The 18,451-nt window shown below is 37.3% G+C and overlaps 1 protein-coding gene across 17 annotated transcripts in view; it reads right to left on the minus strand.

Moving 5' to 3' along the window:
• RBFOX2 (RNA binding fox-1 homolog 2) overlaps positions 1–18,451 on the minus strand; it is a 252,781-nt gene that overhangs the window by 12,121 nt on the left and 222,209 nt on the right. For 6 of the 17 annotated variants that reach the window (XM_023527392.1, XM_023527396.1, XM_023527390.1 and 3 more), the window contains 5 exons: positions 13,912–14,004; positions 11,105–11,165; positions 8,070–8,123; positions 7,859–7,951; positions 6,650–6,794 (listed from right to left, as the gene is read on the minus strand). In XM_023527392.1, the coding sequence (XP_023383160.1) occupies positions 6,650–6,794; positions 7,859–7,951; positions 8,070–8,123; positions 11,105–11,165; positions 13,912–14,004 (446 nt within the window). Of the gene's footprint in view, positions 1–2,869; positions 2,910–6,120; positions 6,158–6,649; positions 6,795–7,858; positions 7,952–8,069; positions 8,124–11,104; positions 11,166–13,911; positions 14,005–18,451 lie in introns of those variants that run through there. The other 11 variants (XM_011387275.1, XM_011387270.1, XM_011387294.2 and 8 more) reach the window with 5 other exon arrangements.

The raw sequence follows: 18,451 nt of genomic DNA on the forward strand, positions 1-18,451 counted from the left end.
CCAGCCTTTTCTTTCCTTTGGATGCAAGCATGCTTTTCACAGGATGAGAATTAGGAGCAGTTTGTTATCCCATTGAAAAAGTGAATTAGGGTGAACCATGCCATTTCTACCAGTCCAAAAAAAAAAAAAAAAAAAAGGAGGGCAGGTGGATACGTACACTGTCTGCTACACTCCCAAGTCTTATCCTGGGGTAGGGGGTGGGAATCACTTTATAAATGACGGGCACAATTGCTAGATCAGTTCTCCGGAGAGGAACGTGCCATAAAAGAAACAGAAAGGAAGAAAACGGCTAGCAGGGATTATGGCCTTAGAACAGAACAAGGAACGAGATTTTAAAAACCTCCGCAATCAATAGCCTCAATTAATATAGCTTAAAACAAAATCAGCAACTTCAACTCTTTTCCCTCACGTCATCTCTTCAAGCTATGGCTCAGCTCACTTTTTATACTAGATACACTCTCTGCTCTTTCTATTTCTAACCTGCCCTTCTGAGGAAACAAGAGCTAAACTCACCTTGATAGATTCCTATAGATGGAAAAATGTACAGAGAGAAGAACAAACTCAAGGTGAAACAACAGGGTTTTTTGTTTGTGTGTTTTTTAAGAAGCATCCTTTGCTCCTTCACATATGGAATGGGGAATATAAAGTTGTTTTTTCCAGGGATAATATTTCAAGAAATCTTTGATGAAATGGGGGGAAGGGATATAAAGTTTTAAAAGCTACAGTTTTATTAGGCTTAAAGCAACAGTTAACCTCACAATGTATTCTTATTTTTCATTAGTGATTCTGGATACTATTTCAGCACTAGTGACCAACTTTTTCCTCCCAGTAATGCTTTAAGATGGGAACTAAAAATGACAATAACATTACTATTAATTCTCTTCATCAACAAGGGGCCATGGGTCAAAAAAATATTTTGGCAAGGTCACTGAATTACTTCTGTTTAGCTTGATAAGGGAATCCAGTAAGAAGATAAAAAAAAATTCAAGAGTGTTTTTCTCAACGAATACAAAAAAAATCATCTCTCTCTCTAAATGAAATCATATATTGTGAACTAAAGAAATGAGAACTATCAACAAATATTTGGTTGGCTGGCTTAACACAGAAGTAGGCAAATCTTAATAAGGTAGAAGTAGGCCACACTTAAAAAATCCCCAAATATGGAAGATATTAGAGAAAAAAAAAAACTTGACAAGAAATAATTCATATGGAAAAGTATGCTCTAATAGACCAGATTTCAAGAAAACAACTTCAATAACATAAAGATGAATTTCATGAGAATATGGATACTAATGTATATGGGAGAATGTACATGCTAAGATCGTTTGTAAATATGTATATTTAGAAAAGTGTAATTCGGTGTAAATTAGGGTATAAAACTAGGGTATTTTCCCCTAACTTCCAATTTTCACTGTGAGCACAGGGGGAAAAAAAAATACTTTTCATTACTTCTTGAAAATCATCTGAGGACAGATGTGGATTTTAATTAAATGCTAAGAGAGATAATGAAATAATGGTTAGCTGGGTTTTATGCTTGGCTATACAAATAACTTATGTAATCAGGGTAAGTCACAATCTCTCTACGAAACGTATCTATAAAGTGAGAGAGCTGGGACCAAATCATGGCTGAGGCTCCTTTAAGCATCTGTTAAATTAAAGCATACTTTGAAGGTCTACTCTACATAGCAGAGGTGTGTACAGTCACCCACAGTCCCCTGGAGGATCATCTACTTCATGAAATACAGAGTGTACTCTAAAAATGCATTAACATTTTTAGATTGCCAGAGAATCTCCGGCAGGCTGTGGAAATAGTTCACTACAATGGTACCTTTATTGCTTTTGAGAGGTAAGGGTGGAGAAAGTATTTCCAAACAATTGTAACCTAGGATCGAGGAATAATTTCAAGCCGACAAGTTTTCTTACAAAATTGTTTCTCAATGACTTGGTGGTTAGACCAAGCTTGCATTCAGAAAAAGGACATTTGGAGAGGTCCCAATAAAAGACTTCGAAACTCAAAAACTTTGACTCTTTGTCAGTTAGATCATTTTGTTCACATTTTAAGTAATGTGTGGCAATCCAATCATGAAACTATAGTTATATAGTTTAAGTAACAGATTACATGGTAACATGACTGGCAGAATCAACAACTATTGTATGACAGTCCAATCTTTATAAGAAGAGTCTAGGTTGCTAATTCTGCCACTCTACACAGCTCTTAAGAAAAGAGACCCACTGGCTGTGGACCTTCTGGTAAAGAAAGGCCTTAAGCAACTGAACATTTAGTTTCCTCTCATTACCACCCACTCTTTACTTGCATCAGTTCCTTATTCCACTTTCGCAAGACAGCGCTCTCTCAAAGTATATAAAATAGGAAAACATGCAATTCAGAAAGTTTACTGCCATCTACATCAATCGAAACTCTAATGACCTAAAGAGGGATGTGAAATGAGTAGAAAAGCAGAAAAGGGAAAGAGTTGGTTTAAGGCTAAGCTATCCTGCCATTTATGTATGCATATGATACGACAGTAATAAAAGATTTTAAACCTGCTGATCATCTCAAAAATATATTAGTGATCCACAGAGCATCTGTAGGTATAGGGAAGGGAAAAGAATATGTCCAGTAAACTGACTCTAGCAATGATCAGGAAACCCAAAGGCTTAGTTTTTGCACCCAGGGGCAAGCGCAGTGGCAGAGAAGCATGCTTGCATTCTTAAATATATAAATATATATATATATATCCACAAGGAAAAAGAAAACAAAAATTAAATAAATTATATTTTAAAAAACCAAACCAAACCAAAGAAACAGAAAAAAAAAGGCTGGCTTGTCAGGGGATGGGGTCAAGAAGGCCCCAGTGTGTGTACTTACATAGAGGTCAGCACCGTAAAATCCGTCCTGGTAAACCACACTGCAGAAAATCCACACAAAAACAAAAACAAAAAACAAAAGAACAGAAACACATTCCGGTTATTGAGGACGGCAGCATGCACATGCGCTCTACACAGGCAGGTGATGTATGAATACATGACCTGGGCTCGGGGCCATGGCAAGTCAGTTAGGAAAATGTGAAGGTGCACACTCGTTAGGCAGCTCCGGGACATGCGAGGAGGGGAAGGAATGAACACCTGGAATGAACAACCTGCATGGCTGGTAATTAAGATTAAAAACAATAAACAGCATTCCCAGAGGGCCCAATACAGCTACCGGAAATCTGCTGGATTGGAAACACCAACTTTTCAAACCTGGAGTATTTTTAAAAATAAGCTTGACCTAGAAGGAAGTTTTTCTTTAAAGAGCTTCAAAAGGTGTGTGTGTGTGTGTATGTGTGTATGTGTGTATGTATATGTGTATATGTGTATATGTGTGTGTGTGGGGGTGGGGGGAGGGCTGGCATATGGAGAGGGGTTTAACATGAAAAGAAAATGAACCCAAAAAATTCCATTAGGGCAGGACGTAGGCAAAAGTCTGTTTCAAAATTATGTTTAGTATTTTCTATTAGTTTTATAGTAATATGTAAATTTTTTTCTGATATCCATACATCACCTGCTTTTTATCCTGCACATTAGACATGCGATAAGATTTGGCTGATCACACAAGCATGCAAAGTATTATTATTCAGCATTTTAAGAACCAATGCAACACCTCAGAAAAACAAGTCAATCAATTCTGACCAAAGTAAACAGAGAAATGTAATTAAAAAAAAAACACAACCAAAAATACCCACAATGCATTGCTTTCACAAGCAGAGATAATGAGCTAAAGGTTAAGGTGATTGGTCCAAGGTCCAAGAATTGAAAGGTGCAGTGGGGATCCCAGATAGTAACAATATAATCCAGAGTGGGAAGGAGTAACTGGAAGATTTTAAGGGTTCTTTTTTGACCATAACAATAATTCATGGAATTCTAAAAAATACAGTTGTTAACTGAAATTCTGGGCATGACCTGTTTTATCTAAAAGAATAAAACTGGGAACGTAGCTGATTAGGAATAGAAGGGTTTAATGTATTTTGTTTGATACAAATTAATTTTCGAAAATTAATTTGTATCAAACAAAATACACGACTTGTTTTAATCCTGAGCAATACTAAACTATTATAACTAAAATATAGATGTCAAACCTTTTGAGGTGTTTTGTGCATATAATTTCCCCAAAACATTACTTTGGGACCAAGAGACATAGAATAGGGGTAGAGAAAAAAAGATAAGACTTTCTTCTTCATATTTGTTAAATCGAGATTTGGCTGTTTTACATTAGAAGATCTATTTATTGTTTGTTCAACTAAACAAGCTGGAAATTTTCACCACTGGCTTCTCTGTTACAATAAATAAGCTAGCGAGTGAGGTCATCAAGTCATATTTTTAACTTGAATATGAAATCACTTATTTCTTTTAGGTAGCAGAAAAGTTCCTGAATTCTACTTCCAATGACATTTTGTTGTTTACAGGATAGTATGGTCACATTTTGCAATGCCCCAAATACGCTGTGCTTTTGTATTACACAGCAGGCAAATGAAACTCATCTGTGATGTTCCCTTAGTTTTTCATAGTCTCCAACTGCAGTTAAAGAATGATATTAGAAAGTAATCGGCTGCTCAACTGCATTTTTGTAAAACAGAGACTTGCTCATAATGAGAAGGCTGATAAAATGCAAAAGCCAAGTGGTGATTAGTTACCTTCAACAATTTCAGTAAGGGGAAAGAGACAAAGGTTAAAAACAATTCTTCTATCGAGAAGCGTGGTGGCATTAAAAACACGAATAAATTTTACCTACATTGCATCACTCACTGGGAATATTCACCTAAATTCTAGAAGAATTCCAATATTCCCTGTATCGAATGCCACAGGGGGCTAGAACACAACGATTAATGATGAAATTAGTTTACTAAGCTGAGAAGCAATTTTAGGCCATTCCCCATAAAATACTGGACTTATTCCTTGCCATCTTCCACGTAAACGGGTGATTTAGTTAATAAAAAAGACAACATGGGAAATTAGTGTTCAATGTAATGCATAGAAATTGATGTGACTAAGACATAAAGATAAAATATCTTTGAGCAAATATGTACCTGACGCAGACTTGCTAGAGAATGGGTTCTCAAGTTTGGCCAATATACTGAAATGACCTACACTGAATAGTAATGAATTCAACCGCTTTATAAAGTAACCCAGGAATATTACAAAATAAAGAAGTCCCACGTTTCTGGGGAGCAGTATCTCTTTGCAAATGTGACGGTAAACTCTCTTGGATTGAAATGAAAGACGCTTCATGAACAATTTTCCTAGTGTGCAGAACTGCCAAAAGGTTTGTTTTTATGTTTTACTTGAATTATTTCTTGATGAAATAATACTGCATCTTTACTTTTTTAAAAAGAGATGTCAGAGGTTGAAGGTCAAAGGCAAGTTGAGAGAAAAAAGGATAAAATTAAAAGTAAGTAATGGCAGAAGATGAAGATGATGGAATGCATGGGATTTAATCACCTATAACTGCAAACAAAGGTTTATTTCTAAAGCAGTTCCCTTCCAGTGGCTTTTGGAGCCTGCCCATTTCAATCCGTCTAATAAAAATGCTTTAAATCTGTGCAATGGAGGACCTCTAATGGCATGTCCATTTGGCCTATGAATGAACGCTAAATCAGCACACCTTAAAGCCAATTTTGCTGTTCAAAAAGGATCTACAAAGGAGGCTCTTTCCCTTTGTAGTTTAACTAAGTAGCAATGAATAGGCTTCCCTGCCACTATGCTTATTCCTCAGTAAGAATAAGGAAAAAAAAAACCTGTCATAGGGAGAGAAAAGATGAAGAACACAAATATCACATCTTTGAAGAAGGAAAGTCCTTGATACAACTAACTTATAAAAAGTCCACTATAATAATGTACTTTTTAAGGCTGACACTGAGAAACAACTAAAAACAAAACCTGCCGTCTTCACTCCTTCTCCCCCATTCAATAACAAAGGATTTATTTGTTGCTATGGAATCATTCCACTGCATGAGACACCCTCCATACAAAAATCAAAGGGTGAGGGATGCTCAGCTACATCGGTTGTTTTACCATCATTCAGAAGCCAACTGTAGTTTAATTCTTCCTACTTCTCCCTTTCTCCCTTGATTCAATTGGACTTGGTTCATCTTTGAATTAACCTCTTTTAATCCGTTTCCTACAAAGAAAGCAAATCCATTGTGGGTAACTAGCTCTGCTGCTCACCACCCAGGCAGTGAAACCGAAAGAGAGGGCAGACGTGGTAGCCTCAGCCCCAACCCAGGGTGGTGATGAGGGGTGAACACAGCAGATGCAGACTTGTACTACAATCTTGAGTTCCTATTTTGGTTCTCTGCAGTAGTGTTAATCCATACTCGTGCGATGCTGAGTGAACTCCATGCCAACACACTGCTAGTAAACACAAGACGGTCTGGCTACTGTCTCAAGCCACTATCGTGAGGGCTTAAGGTGGCCAAAATGAAGATTTATATAATATATTGATATCTGTTACATTCTGACGATGGTGTATTTTGGTTCTTTTCTTGCCACCTAATCCGTTAATTTGCAAATATTCATAGAATCTCTGCTATGTGGCACGGCAATGTCCCAGAAGTTATGAGCGCCATGGTATCTTCTTGTCCAACTGCTTATTTTGGAATCTAACGCTTACCCTGGATAGGCGGGAATGGCTGTTGGAGGTACCGCGCGGACTGCACCATACACCGTCCGCCCTCTGCCCCTCAGATGGGCTCCTCTGAAAGCGGCCGCCGTGGTGGCTGCAGTTGGGTAAGGAAAGCCAGGAACTAAAGGGAGACCCAAAATATGACAGAAATGTCAACTTACATTCAATAGCAGGTATACAATCATAACTTGCTCTGAACTAACTATAGAAAACTTAAAAGGTATGTTCACATCTTTTCTGAAAAAGAAATGAAGAGACCCGATATGCAACAATTAATGGTTCCATGCCTTGTTCATCAGAAATCTGGAGTGAGTTTTCTCTGCTCCTTCCCAATTTTGGCATTACAATGTAAGCTGCTGAGAAGCAGATCAAGACGCTCTGAGAACTATTGCCATAATAAGAGACGAGACTTTTAATTTCTGCTGGCAGTTTAAATCAATTGATATAAACTCTTTAACAGGCTAACTATTAATCTTGTTTCCAAACATTATTATGTGCTTATAATAATTATTCTTTATAAGAATATTCTTTTATTTTTACATGGTGCCAAACTCTAAGGCACGAAATAGTCTTTAGACATTTCATCTCGTTAGTCAACTTAATTCCTTTATCTAAAATGTTTGAATCGAGAAATGTAAAGTGGCCCTGTATCAGCAAAGAGGCAGACACCGTTTAAGGGTGCATCTTATGCGTGCTGTTCTCTGGAAGGCACGCAGACACTGATTCCGTGTCCACTGGACTCTATTTAATTATACCTTTTGCTAGAACAAAATGGCTCAGGTCAAAATGACTTTAGAGATAGCGACAGAGCTGAGAATAATCAATAATACTGGAGGTGCTTTTAAAATGATACTCTCTACCTGAGGGCCCAAAGCTGCCTTGCTGAGAACACATATAATACATTTCACAAATATGTACTTCTTTTGTTTTCTTTATTATCAAGTACAGATTAAAATGTTCTTTACATGCCCTCACCACCCTCTGCTTTTCCCAACTGTTCATGCTTTGTGGCAATCTTCACATCTGGTCAGAAAGAGTTTAGCACTGGCCGAGCAGGACAGGGCATTGTGACATCATTTCTCTCTCTCAACAATGCCTCCTTTTCAGTTGTGGATTATGCTTCAAAGAAAAACACTAGCACATCACTGCTCCCTCACTACAGTCAGACTCCATGGCAGGCCAACATAGGCTACTTACTGATTAAAGGAATGTAAGTGTTAATGCCCCCTCTTCCCGACAGGGGCACTGCCGCGTCATTGCCTAGGGACACGTCTGCTTGAAAGCTGGATGCTGATTGCATTAAAAAAATTAAAAAATGCCAAAAGATTACAAAGGGATAGTAAGTTGACAAATAACAGATGTTGTTACAATTAATTAGCACACATGGAAAAATTAACTTAAATACTACCTGCATATAACTCAGGGCCATATACAGCTCCAACTACTGGGCTTAATTTCCAACCTGAAATGGAAGAGAGGACAGTGAGCATTTAAGACTAGGCAAAGAATACAGGGAAAAGGAGCAATGTTCAAGATGGCAACTCTGGGTTTATTTTTGTTTATCACCAACTTTTCCTTAGAATCCCAGGTGGGGTTTATATGAGATGGTGATGACATTTCCAGACCTGATTATCTGTAAGCCGGACAAGCACAGTAAAGGGATAATGAGGGGGTTGGTAGGGAGGGTAGGGGAAAAGGGGAGACAGAGAAAAAAAATTGGGAGGGAGGGAGGAAGATGGAAAGGGAATGAGAAAAAGAAAAAGAAATAGAAATAAATCCTGGGGTTTGGTATAGTGTCTCTCACAGAACTGCCTCACGTCCTAGTCTTTGTTTAGGAAAAGGAAAAAGGCAGAATGCAGTTTATGTCGTTCTATACCACACTGTGATGTACTTTCTTCTATATCACCCCGTAACACCGTTTACTGCTCTAGTTGTTTTATACAGGCCTCCTCCAAGTGAATTCAAACTGGACCTAGATCTTTGCACTCATGTTCAATTACACCATGCTGACGGTATCTGGGGTAAGCCGAAATCTCCTTTCATTGGGGTTTCACTGGAGTTAATCGACTCAACAAGGAGAGACACGCAACAATAAAACTCAAGGTACATTCCCAACTTCAGTGCGTGTCTTCTGAGATTTTGGTGTGTGATGAACACATTTAAGTTAATCAGACCTTTTAGCTAAAGGATACTAGACTGCTGTCGAACATCAGCTTACACATTTAAGTATCTCCAAACATTAGCATTGGTGTCATATGTATTTCTTCATTCCTGTTTTTATATTTATAGGAATATGACGAGTGTTAGAAAAAAATGTACTACTGCCTACCAATCATTAAAGAGTAGAATTACGTATAAAAACATTAATAAATATTTACTGAATTTTATTCATAAGCAAACATGCCCTATTATTTTTCCTAAGACTGGCTGTTTGGTTTACTTCTTTTATATTAGCTTAAGGGCCTAACACTGTGCCACTGCTGCTCTATAAAGATATGAATGGACAGAAGAAAAGGTCAATTACCAGGTTTAAATGGTTACAAGCAAAGACATTATTCAAGAGAAAACCCATTCATTATGAGTCAATCCAATCCCCATTCATTATTTTAATGTGCTCACAATGCCTCTTCATTATTCTACAAAAAATTTGGCAAAATCTGGGTTTATATCCTACTGGAGTTGTAAAAGCACAAATGTTCTGCAATGTCAGACAAATCAAGTGACTCCAACCAACGAAAACCAAAAGGCTGACTGAGAATTCACCAGAAAGGCACCTAGCACACTCCTGTCAGAACCTCTAACACTGCAGGTGTAGGTCTGGCTCCATCAGGCTTAAGTATTGTTTTAGAATAATATTCAAATATGACCTTTTCCTTCCTACCAATGAGACTACTACTTAAGCAGTCCCTTTAAAATGCACACAGTGAATGCACCTTATAACAGCACACAACAATGTGCTGTCAATATTCTGAAAATGTTTACTTTTGTACAATTTACAATATATTTTCACAGTTGCTTATGTCACTTTGACCTTCACAAAAACCCAAAGAGAGCTATAAGACAGGTATCACCTCTGGATAATGAGTAAATATAATACCGCTCAGGGCTTCATTTCCAAAATAATTATTAGCGAAGAGGGTTGGGTTTTGATGACTTTTAAAGAGCCTTCTGGTGCTAAAATTCTGTGACTGCTAATTTATAGCGATGAAAACAGAATCAGCTTGGTGGGAAACGGGCCCAGTGTCACAGAGTAAAATGCAGAGTCCAGTCTGGAAGTAGAACGTCTGTCCCCTGAATGCCAGTCAGCGGCTCTTTCTGCCACACCTTCTCCCCGGCTCTAAAGGAAATCTGACGTACTTTGCCTCGTCCTCCTTTTCTGTTTCCACTGTTTTTTTTAATCAAAACTGTAGACACCTCTGTTTTTGTGATCGTGAAAAGAAGAAAACAAGAGGTAACGTGAGAGTGGTGGTATCACATGACACACCACCGAAATGACCAGGGAAAATGCAAATCACGCTAATTTGTATCAACTGTTTGAAAGGCGACATTACATGTTTGCTGAAGACGTCATAAGACTCAATACTAATACACTTCTATTTAAGACATTGCCAGCATGTGCTGTCATACTCTAGCAGTAGGTTCAAACTTTAACGAAGCAATTAAAAAAAAGAAAATTTCCCTTTTATTCTAGATAAATCTTATGTAGGACTCTAAAATATACAACAGAGAATGAGGAGTTGCTCAGACCAAAGTAGAGCTGGAGGCCTCAGGCCCCCAACCCTTCAGGACCAAGATGGTCCCGCCAAGATGGTCCTAAAAAAACACAATATGCAAAACCATTATTATGCCAAAGATTAAAATTACATCCCATCTCATGAGTCTAGATTAAATTTGACGACTGATGTAAAAGTTGCAGTGTTTGTTAGATAAAATAGTCACAGAAAATTTCCTTCTCAATGAAAAACATTTATAAAACTCACTATATTAACACGTAGTCATGGAACAGAAAATAGAACACACACGCACGTGCACATAACTCACGGCTGTTACCGCTAGAAAAAAGGGGAACAAAGGGTCAAGAATCATTCCACTCACGCTCAGATGAGTAGAAATCAGTAGTAAAAGGGAGAGCTCCTGGGCATCCGGGGAGTTACCGACAAGCCTAATAGGTTACAAAGAACTATGGCAGCTATAAAGGGGGTGCTCTATGCTCTGGTGGGTTCTACCTCAAATGACATGTTCCCACTATACAAGATGATCTTTACTGCGACCGTAACACCTTAATAACTAAAAACCTCAGCTTCATTCTAAGAAAAAAGTTAATTTCTGAAAATAAAATACCCTTCTAGGTAAAGAAAATACTTCAATGTCAATGAAACAAACTACTTTGAGACTGAAATCAAGACTCTTTGACATCACTCTGAAAATGACTTGTGCTCTTACCATTTGCATATGGTGTGACCATCTTCTTATTGGTCATTACACGTGCTGTAGCATTATTCACCTAAAAATAGGAAGAGGGGGAGGGAGGAAGCAGACCACATTAAGGAACATGGAGTTGCTCATCCAGTAACACAGTACTCAGTTTACAATGAGACCACTGATTTAAATAATATAGCAATATAAAATATTAATATATAGTACTTTAATTAAAGTATTTATTATTCAATGAGGCTAACAAGAGTAAAATGCAGTTTCTTAGTCTCCAAATGGGAAACCAGGGCGACTTTACCGCCCCGTGTATCCAGAGACAAATTACATTTGCTAGTTCTTTGGAAAGCTCTTAAACAGAGAAGTCTCTGCATTAAGGAAAATATGGGGACAAAACAAATTGAAAACAATTCTGTTTGCATATGAACTCTGGAGTTCATTAATAAAACAGAGGCTTCCCACATGGGTCAGAAAATGAATCTGCAGGAAGAAAATGAATCTGAGGATTTCTCTTTATTCTCATGTTCAGCATTTTTGGGATGTTTATATAAGATTTTACTGTTTGAAGTTAGTCAACACATATAGGGACTTAGATTACCATGTTGACAGGTTTTCAGAATTTTCTAGACTCTGTGGTCTACCTACTTATGAACAAAGTTTTCAGAAGGCTTTTAAGTGAGGCACTTAATTAAAAAAATAAAGCTTAGGTTTCTTTTGTTTATGGTATTCTCTACTCTTATCATAAACGGCATAACATAAAGCGTTCTCGGTGCTAAGCAGGTATTACACAGACGGTGTTGATGAAGAAAAGATGAACGGGGCGCAGAGGTCAGGATACTGCGGCCCGTGTCAGAACCAGCCTCAGAGCTCTTGCACGGAGGTGAAGCCTCACCATAGAACTTGATTATATAGTATTGTGAGGTCAAAGAACAGGCCAGTTTTAAAAAGAAATTATAAAACATTCGAATATATATCTTACTTTGCCTCTGGGGATTTACATTATGTTAAATTTGTAGACTGATAAATTGTGTTATAAAAAGACCAATTTTAGGTAGAACTGGAACTAAAACATGTCTTACTATCTTTTAGGATTTGTATAGTGATAATATTACTACATGAAGAAAAGAGCTTGAAACTCCATTTACTCTAGTTTGACCCACCAAATAATACAAACATTTCACATTTAAAAAGAAAGAATGGAATACAACAATGATGAGACTGAGAGCATGCAGTTAAAAACACACACACACAAATAAAGAAAAAAAAAAAAACAATCGACTTTGGAAAGAAGGGAGAAAATAAAGGGCAAGGCTCTCACAGACAAGGATTAGAATGGGCAAGAGCTGACACTGGCTGCCAGAGCAGAATGCACCCAAGCACTTAAAAGAAAAATGGCCAGAACCAATCAGAAACCACCAGTCAGCAAAAAGAGACCAAGAGCTGCATATAACTGAGAGAAAGGGCAGGAAAGGAAGAGGGAAAAGGACAGGTACAGAACTTGGGTAAAGAGGACAAAAAGGTGGGGGAAAAGAAAAGAGAAAGTCAGGAAAGGTGTCATGGGCAGGAAGGAGAGCTGTCAAGGTCAAAGGAATAACAGTCATAGCTCTAAACAGGTTCGGAAAAGAGGAAAAGTAGGAGAGGAAGTAGGGGCAGGAAGTGCATTAATAAAACCAGCCAAACCGGAGTTCAGTAACTCTGAGTAAGATGTGCAAGGGGGGAAAAATCACCATGACGTCAGTATCAAACAGCTCAGACTGCTACAAAACAATGTACATCCAGAGTCCAGGCGGCATTACTCAACAGCATCGAAAATAAAAGGGGGGAGGGGAAGGAGGAGGAGCAACAAGTCAAATCACATTTTGTAGGGTTAATGTGAGATGGCAGATGGACTTTTCCTTCTTATTTAATTGTTTTGTAATTACATTTGATAAAGCTTCTTCTCTAGCGCTTTGGTTTCACTTACCGCCAACGGGCACCATCGCCAGCATTGTGTATAGTTACCATGGAAAGAGTGAGTCAAGTGAAGGGCCCTAAATGCTAAACCATTGGAAAGGGAGGGGGGGAAAAAAAGCAAAATATGCAAACATCTTACTCAAAATGGTGGCTTTTATATTTTATACTTTTAAAAACTGGGAAAGGGGAAAGAAGCCAGTTAACCTTCATTGCCTTATTAAGGGCTGGTGAACACCTGGTGGCTGACTCAATCACAATAACAGTACATTCACCAGGTAACCATCAAACCCTTTGAGGATTTTACCGTTAACTGCTGAAATTCTTGACGTTAAATATATTTGACAACTACATGAATTGTGGAATCTTTCCTCCCTCCCCACAATTGCTACGATCTTCTATCCCTTGCTTATCATACACACATGGAGGCGAACTGGCCTCCCCAGAGAGAGGACATTGGCTGGCCCCTTGATTTATTACAGGACACAATGTTATAAATTGGAGAGTTGCAGACATTTTTAAAGTTAGTTTTATTTTGGCCTAATCACAGGAATTTGGAGTCTCGCAAACTGAAGCAAAGGAAAAAAATCAAGAGAGAAGGATGAACGTTTTGGAAGAAAAAAGTAAATGAAAAACACATATACATACGCATTCGAGTAAATCAAAATTAAAACCCCCAAACAACAAGAAAAAAGGTGGGGGAGGAGGACAGAAATGTTACTTTTATACATTTCAGTGCAAGAGGGTGAAGGACACAAACACACACACACACAAACAAGACAGGGTTCCAAATGTGAAATAAGTTGAGGCAATACACGAAAACAGAAATCAAAATATAAACCAGAAATTGAATTATTGAAGACATGCACCTCGATTTTACGGCCCTCTACCACGGTGCCGTGTAATTTCTCCCTGGCCCTGTCTGCATCAGCACTATTCTCGAAAGTTACGAACCCGAATCCCTGCATGCAGCGGGAGAAGGGGGGAAAACATGCACATCGTTATATTGAAATACTGATCTCTTGGTAAATAGAGAAAAAAATATCACAATATGAAACTGACATCAGCAACAACTCAGCAATACTCTCCCAAAGTCACGTTTTTGATCCATGCATATTTTGTAAAGGGAAATTAAATCTAATAAAAGAATAAAGAACTGTAGTAGTAGTAGTAATAATAATGTAATTAACAACGATAATAACAATAATAAAATAAAACATAAAGCATGTGAGGCCAGACCAAAATTATAGGCATACAGTTACTCGGGTCGAATTATTCAACAAAGAATCTGAATATTTTTTTTACCTGTACTGCTACCTTTCTCTCTCAATTCACATTAATAACATACATGTCCCTTTATGTGACACTAAAAAATAATTAATTTCTATAGGAAACCTGATATTTAGATATAATCACTATATAATGAGATTTTTAGGTCTAATCATGTTAGCCACACTTTGCCTCTTGCTTTTATCAGCATTAATTCCTTTGGGAACAGGACAATTTAAGACATAATCTTGACGTATAATTCTGTAGGTATTGAATGTGGTAAAGAAAAGCACTATTGTTCATCTAAGCAAATGAAACTCTCAGTAAGCAGTGGTCAATTATGACATTTCTTCAGTGCCGATTTTAATAACCAGACTAGCAGAGAGTAAAAATATGTTCAGCTGAATTTCAGAAAATAGCTTATCCAAATTTTCCTAAGTTATACATTTGCTGAAGGCTACATCTGTTACTAAATGTATCAGTAATTTTCCACATATAGATGAAAAAGGAATAGTCAAAAGGCATTGGAAATGAGATCCCCGTCAGCTGCATACCATTCAACAGGAAAAGAATACCAGAAACAGCAACACGGTTGCTGCCCTGAGTTAGAATTAATTTATCTGTGCATTGCAGATACCGGCGGGAGGGGGGGGGGGGGGCGGGAGGGAACAAAACAAAAAAACCCATGAAGTTTTAATTCATTAAGTGGACAAAGCAGGAGACCAGGAGTTAACCTACTTTACTCTATCATTCACATTATATTTGAAAAGAGTGGGTAGTAATCACAATGCTAATTTCAACATCAGCGGCATTTTACTATGTATTCTTATACAACTGTTTCATCAAGCACTATATCGGTTTCATTCTAGGTGCTTTATCCTCATCTTTCCACTCTGCAACTATAAAATTTTCTCAAGCTATTTACACCCGTAAAGTGGTAAATCCTTAGGGTTTTCTAGGAAAGTCCTCATTTCCCAATAGCGCCATTGTTCCCTTAGCATCCTTTGAGCATTTCATTGCAGGATAACCTGGAACCTTTTATTTTTACCGAAGTCCTGCTTTAAAACGAGTACTCCTATATATACAAAACATGTTCTTAATCAAGATGGTAAATGTGCATCACTCATTAAGTTTTTATAAAAGCAACTCCGTCACTCTGAAGAACCCGATCACTCAGCATTTTAATAATTATATGGTTGGGTGGTGATCTATGGGGGATTCCAATGGATTATCTCTACCTTTAATTTGGATTATCACCACAAAAACTCTAAAAATACAATGCTAAGCTGATAGAAATTTTAAATGTTATGTTGCCTGGGATGGAATATTAACGGGAAATTTTAGTAATGCTTCTCTTAAAAATGTCAATGTGTTAAAAGTATCAATGGGGACACATTTTCAGAAACAAATTTTGATATCAACATGTTACAGCCACTTTGACGACTCGAGGTATACAAGGGCAAGTTAATGATTAATTACACCATTTGTCATCTATACTAGATCTGCTAAAGACAGGAAACTAGTTCTCCAAGTCTGGAGAATCCTCCAATTGGAAAGTTAAACCTTTCAAGAAAGGTGAGATAGTGATGAGTTCTTCTATCACATTTTAGAAGTATTATAAGCTGTATTCCAACTGATTGTCATAGCCTCATACATTTTATGCCTTGGGTTCAATTAATAAATTAGTACTTGCATAACATTATGTGGAGACTAAAGCTAGGTTTTTCATCTGAGCATTATAATTGTCTCTACCTACATACCCACAGACATACGTACCAATACATACATACATAATACTTGTTTGTCTTTTAAATATAACCATGGGGTAAGAAACAATAAACCTGTTGGTTTCATTTTGATGATAAAAAAAAAAAAATGAGTCAAACTGAGGTTAACTATCCAAGCACCAAAGCATCAACAAGGCCTTCTTCCATGTAGCTTCTTTCTACAGCTAATGGTGAGGACATTAGAAATTAAGTTTTAAAATCTAAGTTCAGAATTGTGTTTACTAAAACTACATTAGCCCTAAAGTCCGGCTAATTTTCTTTTTTCAAATCTAACTGCCAAATGTGTTCTATGACCCTCCTTTCTGGAATGTGTTGACAGAACATCTGCGACACAATAATTGCATATCCAAAATAATGCAGGGTGATTTCATAAAGATTGACATTTTATAGTCAGCAAATGACCAAGTTCAACCTTAAACCTGTTTGTGAAAGATTTTTCTCAATAATGGCTTTAATATTCTGTAATAAAATTTCACTTTCAAATACTTTAAAAGTGTTTCATAAAGAAAGGTGCTTATACTCCAAAGGAAATGCTAATCGAGATACCAAAAATATGAAAATAAAGCCATCTTTACAGGCATCTTCACCTAGATTAGAGGATGAAGAAGGCCCTGTTGATACTGCGGGACCTCCTGTTATGAAACCTAGAGGTAAGAGGATTTCTTTTTTTCTTTGAAGATAAACAGGCCTTGTGGCAGGCAGAATAATGTCCCCCACCCCACCCAAGTTGTCCTACCCTTGGAACCTGTGAATATGTTACCTTACAGGGCAAAAGGGATTTTGTAGATGTGATTCAATTAATGATCTTGAGATGGGGAGATTATCCTGGATTATCCAGGGGAGCCCAATGTAATCACAAGGATGCCTACATGTGAAAGAGGGAAACAGGAGAGTCGGAATCAGACAGTAGCAGCCTGAGAAAGACTGGACTGGCTATTGCTGGCTTTGAAGATGGAAGGGGGCTGGCTACAGGCCAAGGAATGTGGGTCGCCTCCAGAAGCTGGAAAAGGCAAGGAGTCGATTAGCCTTCGAGCCACCGGAAAGAATGCAGCCCTCCAACACTTTGGCCAACCTAGTGAGACTTCATTTTGGTTCCGGTCCTCCAGAACTGTAAGATAACAAATTTGTGTTGTGTTAAGCCATCAAATTAGTGGTAATTTGTTCAGAAGCAATAGGAAATATATACCTCTCAGGATCAAAGTCTGTGACTAGGAAGGTAAAAAATATAACCAGCATTAAGAAAATATTGTTCTTAAATACTCTCCTCGTGTTGAAATTTTAAACAGATGATTTTCCATCAACTCAACTTCATGCTTGTTTATCACAGTCACAACTGGTTTTCAAGAATATTAATTCAAATAAAGCTTGAAAAAAACGTTTAATGTACTGTTTCTTAAAGTTTAGCATTTTTGAAAACATGCCAAGAATTGAGCTAAAGATATTCACAGATTATCCAGGCTTAAAAAGTTACTGATAGGATAAAAAAGTTACTGATAGAAAAATACGCTTACATGAAATTATGTTTTAATGTCCCTTCACATTAAGTTTGGTCATTTGGATCTCTTGCTTTCAAAAAAAATTAATAAAATTATGTCTAAACAAACACATTTTCCTTAGAAGAGCTTTAAAATGATCATACAATGTATCAAACAGGGAAACATAATAGCCAGTCTGAACAACTACAAAGTCAAACTAAAATTTAATCTCGAACTCTTAACAAGAGTATTTCAGCTATGTAAGAACAGATAAACTAAAAGTAAACTTTTATTTTTAATTAAAAAAATTATAGACATGTTTGTTAATGCCAGCACGATCCAAAAAAAAATACAGCAGGAGCCACATACATAATTAAAAATTTTCTACTAGCCACATTAAAAAAGTAAAAACAAGTCAAATTAATTTCAACAATATACTTTATTTAACCCAATATATACAGCATATTATCATTTCAACATGGCAGCGACATAAAAATATTACTGAGATGTTTTAACATTCATTTTTTGGGCTAAGTCTTTGAAATCAGTGTGTACTTTACACTTAAAGCCCATCTCAATTTAGACTCATTTCATTCCAAGTGCTCAATATGGCCGCTATACTGGACAACACAGGTGTAAGTGCTTTATACTCATACCTAAGTTCTTAGTTCCCAAAGTCCTTCCGTGTTAATAATTTAGACACACCAGTGTTACATTAGGGATTACCAGCTATCTTAGCTTCTTGGGGGGCATTGAGAAATGGTGTGTTTATCAGGTGTACAGCTGTGGCTAAAACTTCTTCTGTGTGTGACAAAAATTTTATCACCTGCCTTGACATCTGTTTATCATCAAGGGCATACAGGAGCCGAATAACTGTC

Source organism: Pteropus vampyrus, unplaced genomic scaffold (genome assembly GCF_000151845.1).
Source record: "Pteropus vampyrus isolate Shadow unplaced genomic scaffold, Pvam_2.0 Scaffold16, whole genome shotgun sequence".
NCBI classification, from domain to species: domain Eukaryota; kingdom Metazoa; phylum Chordata; class Mammalia; order Chiroptera; family Pteropodidae; genus Pteropus; species Pteropus vampyrus.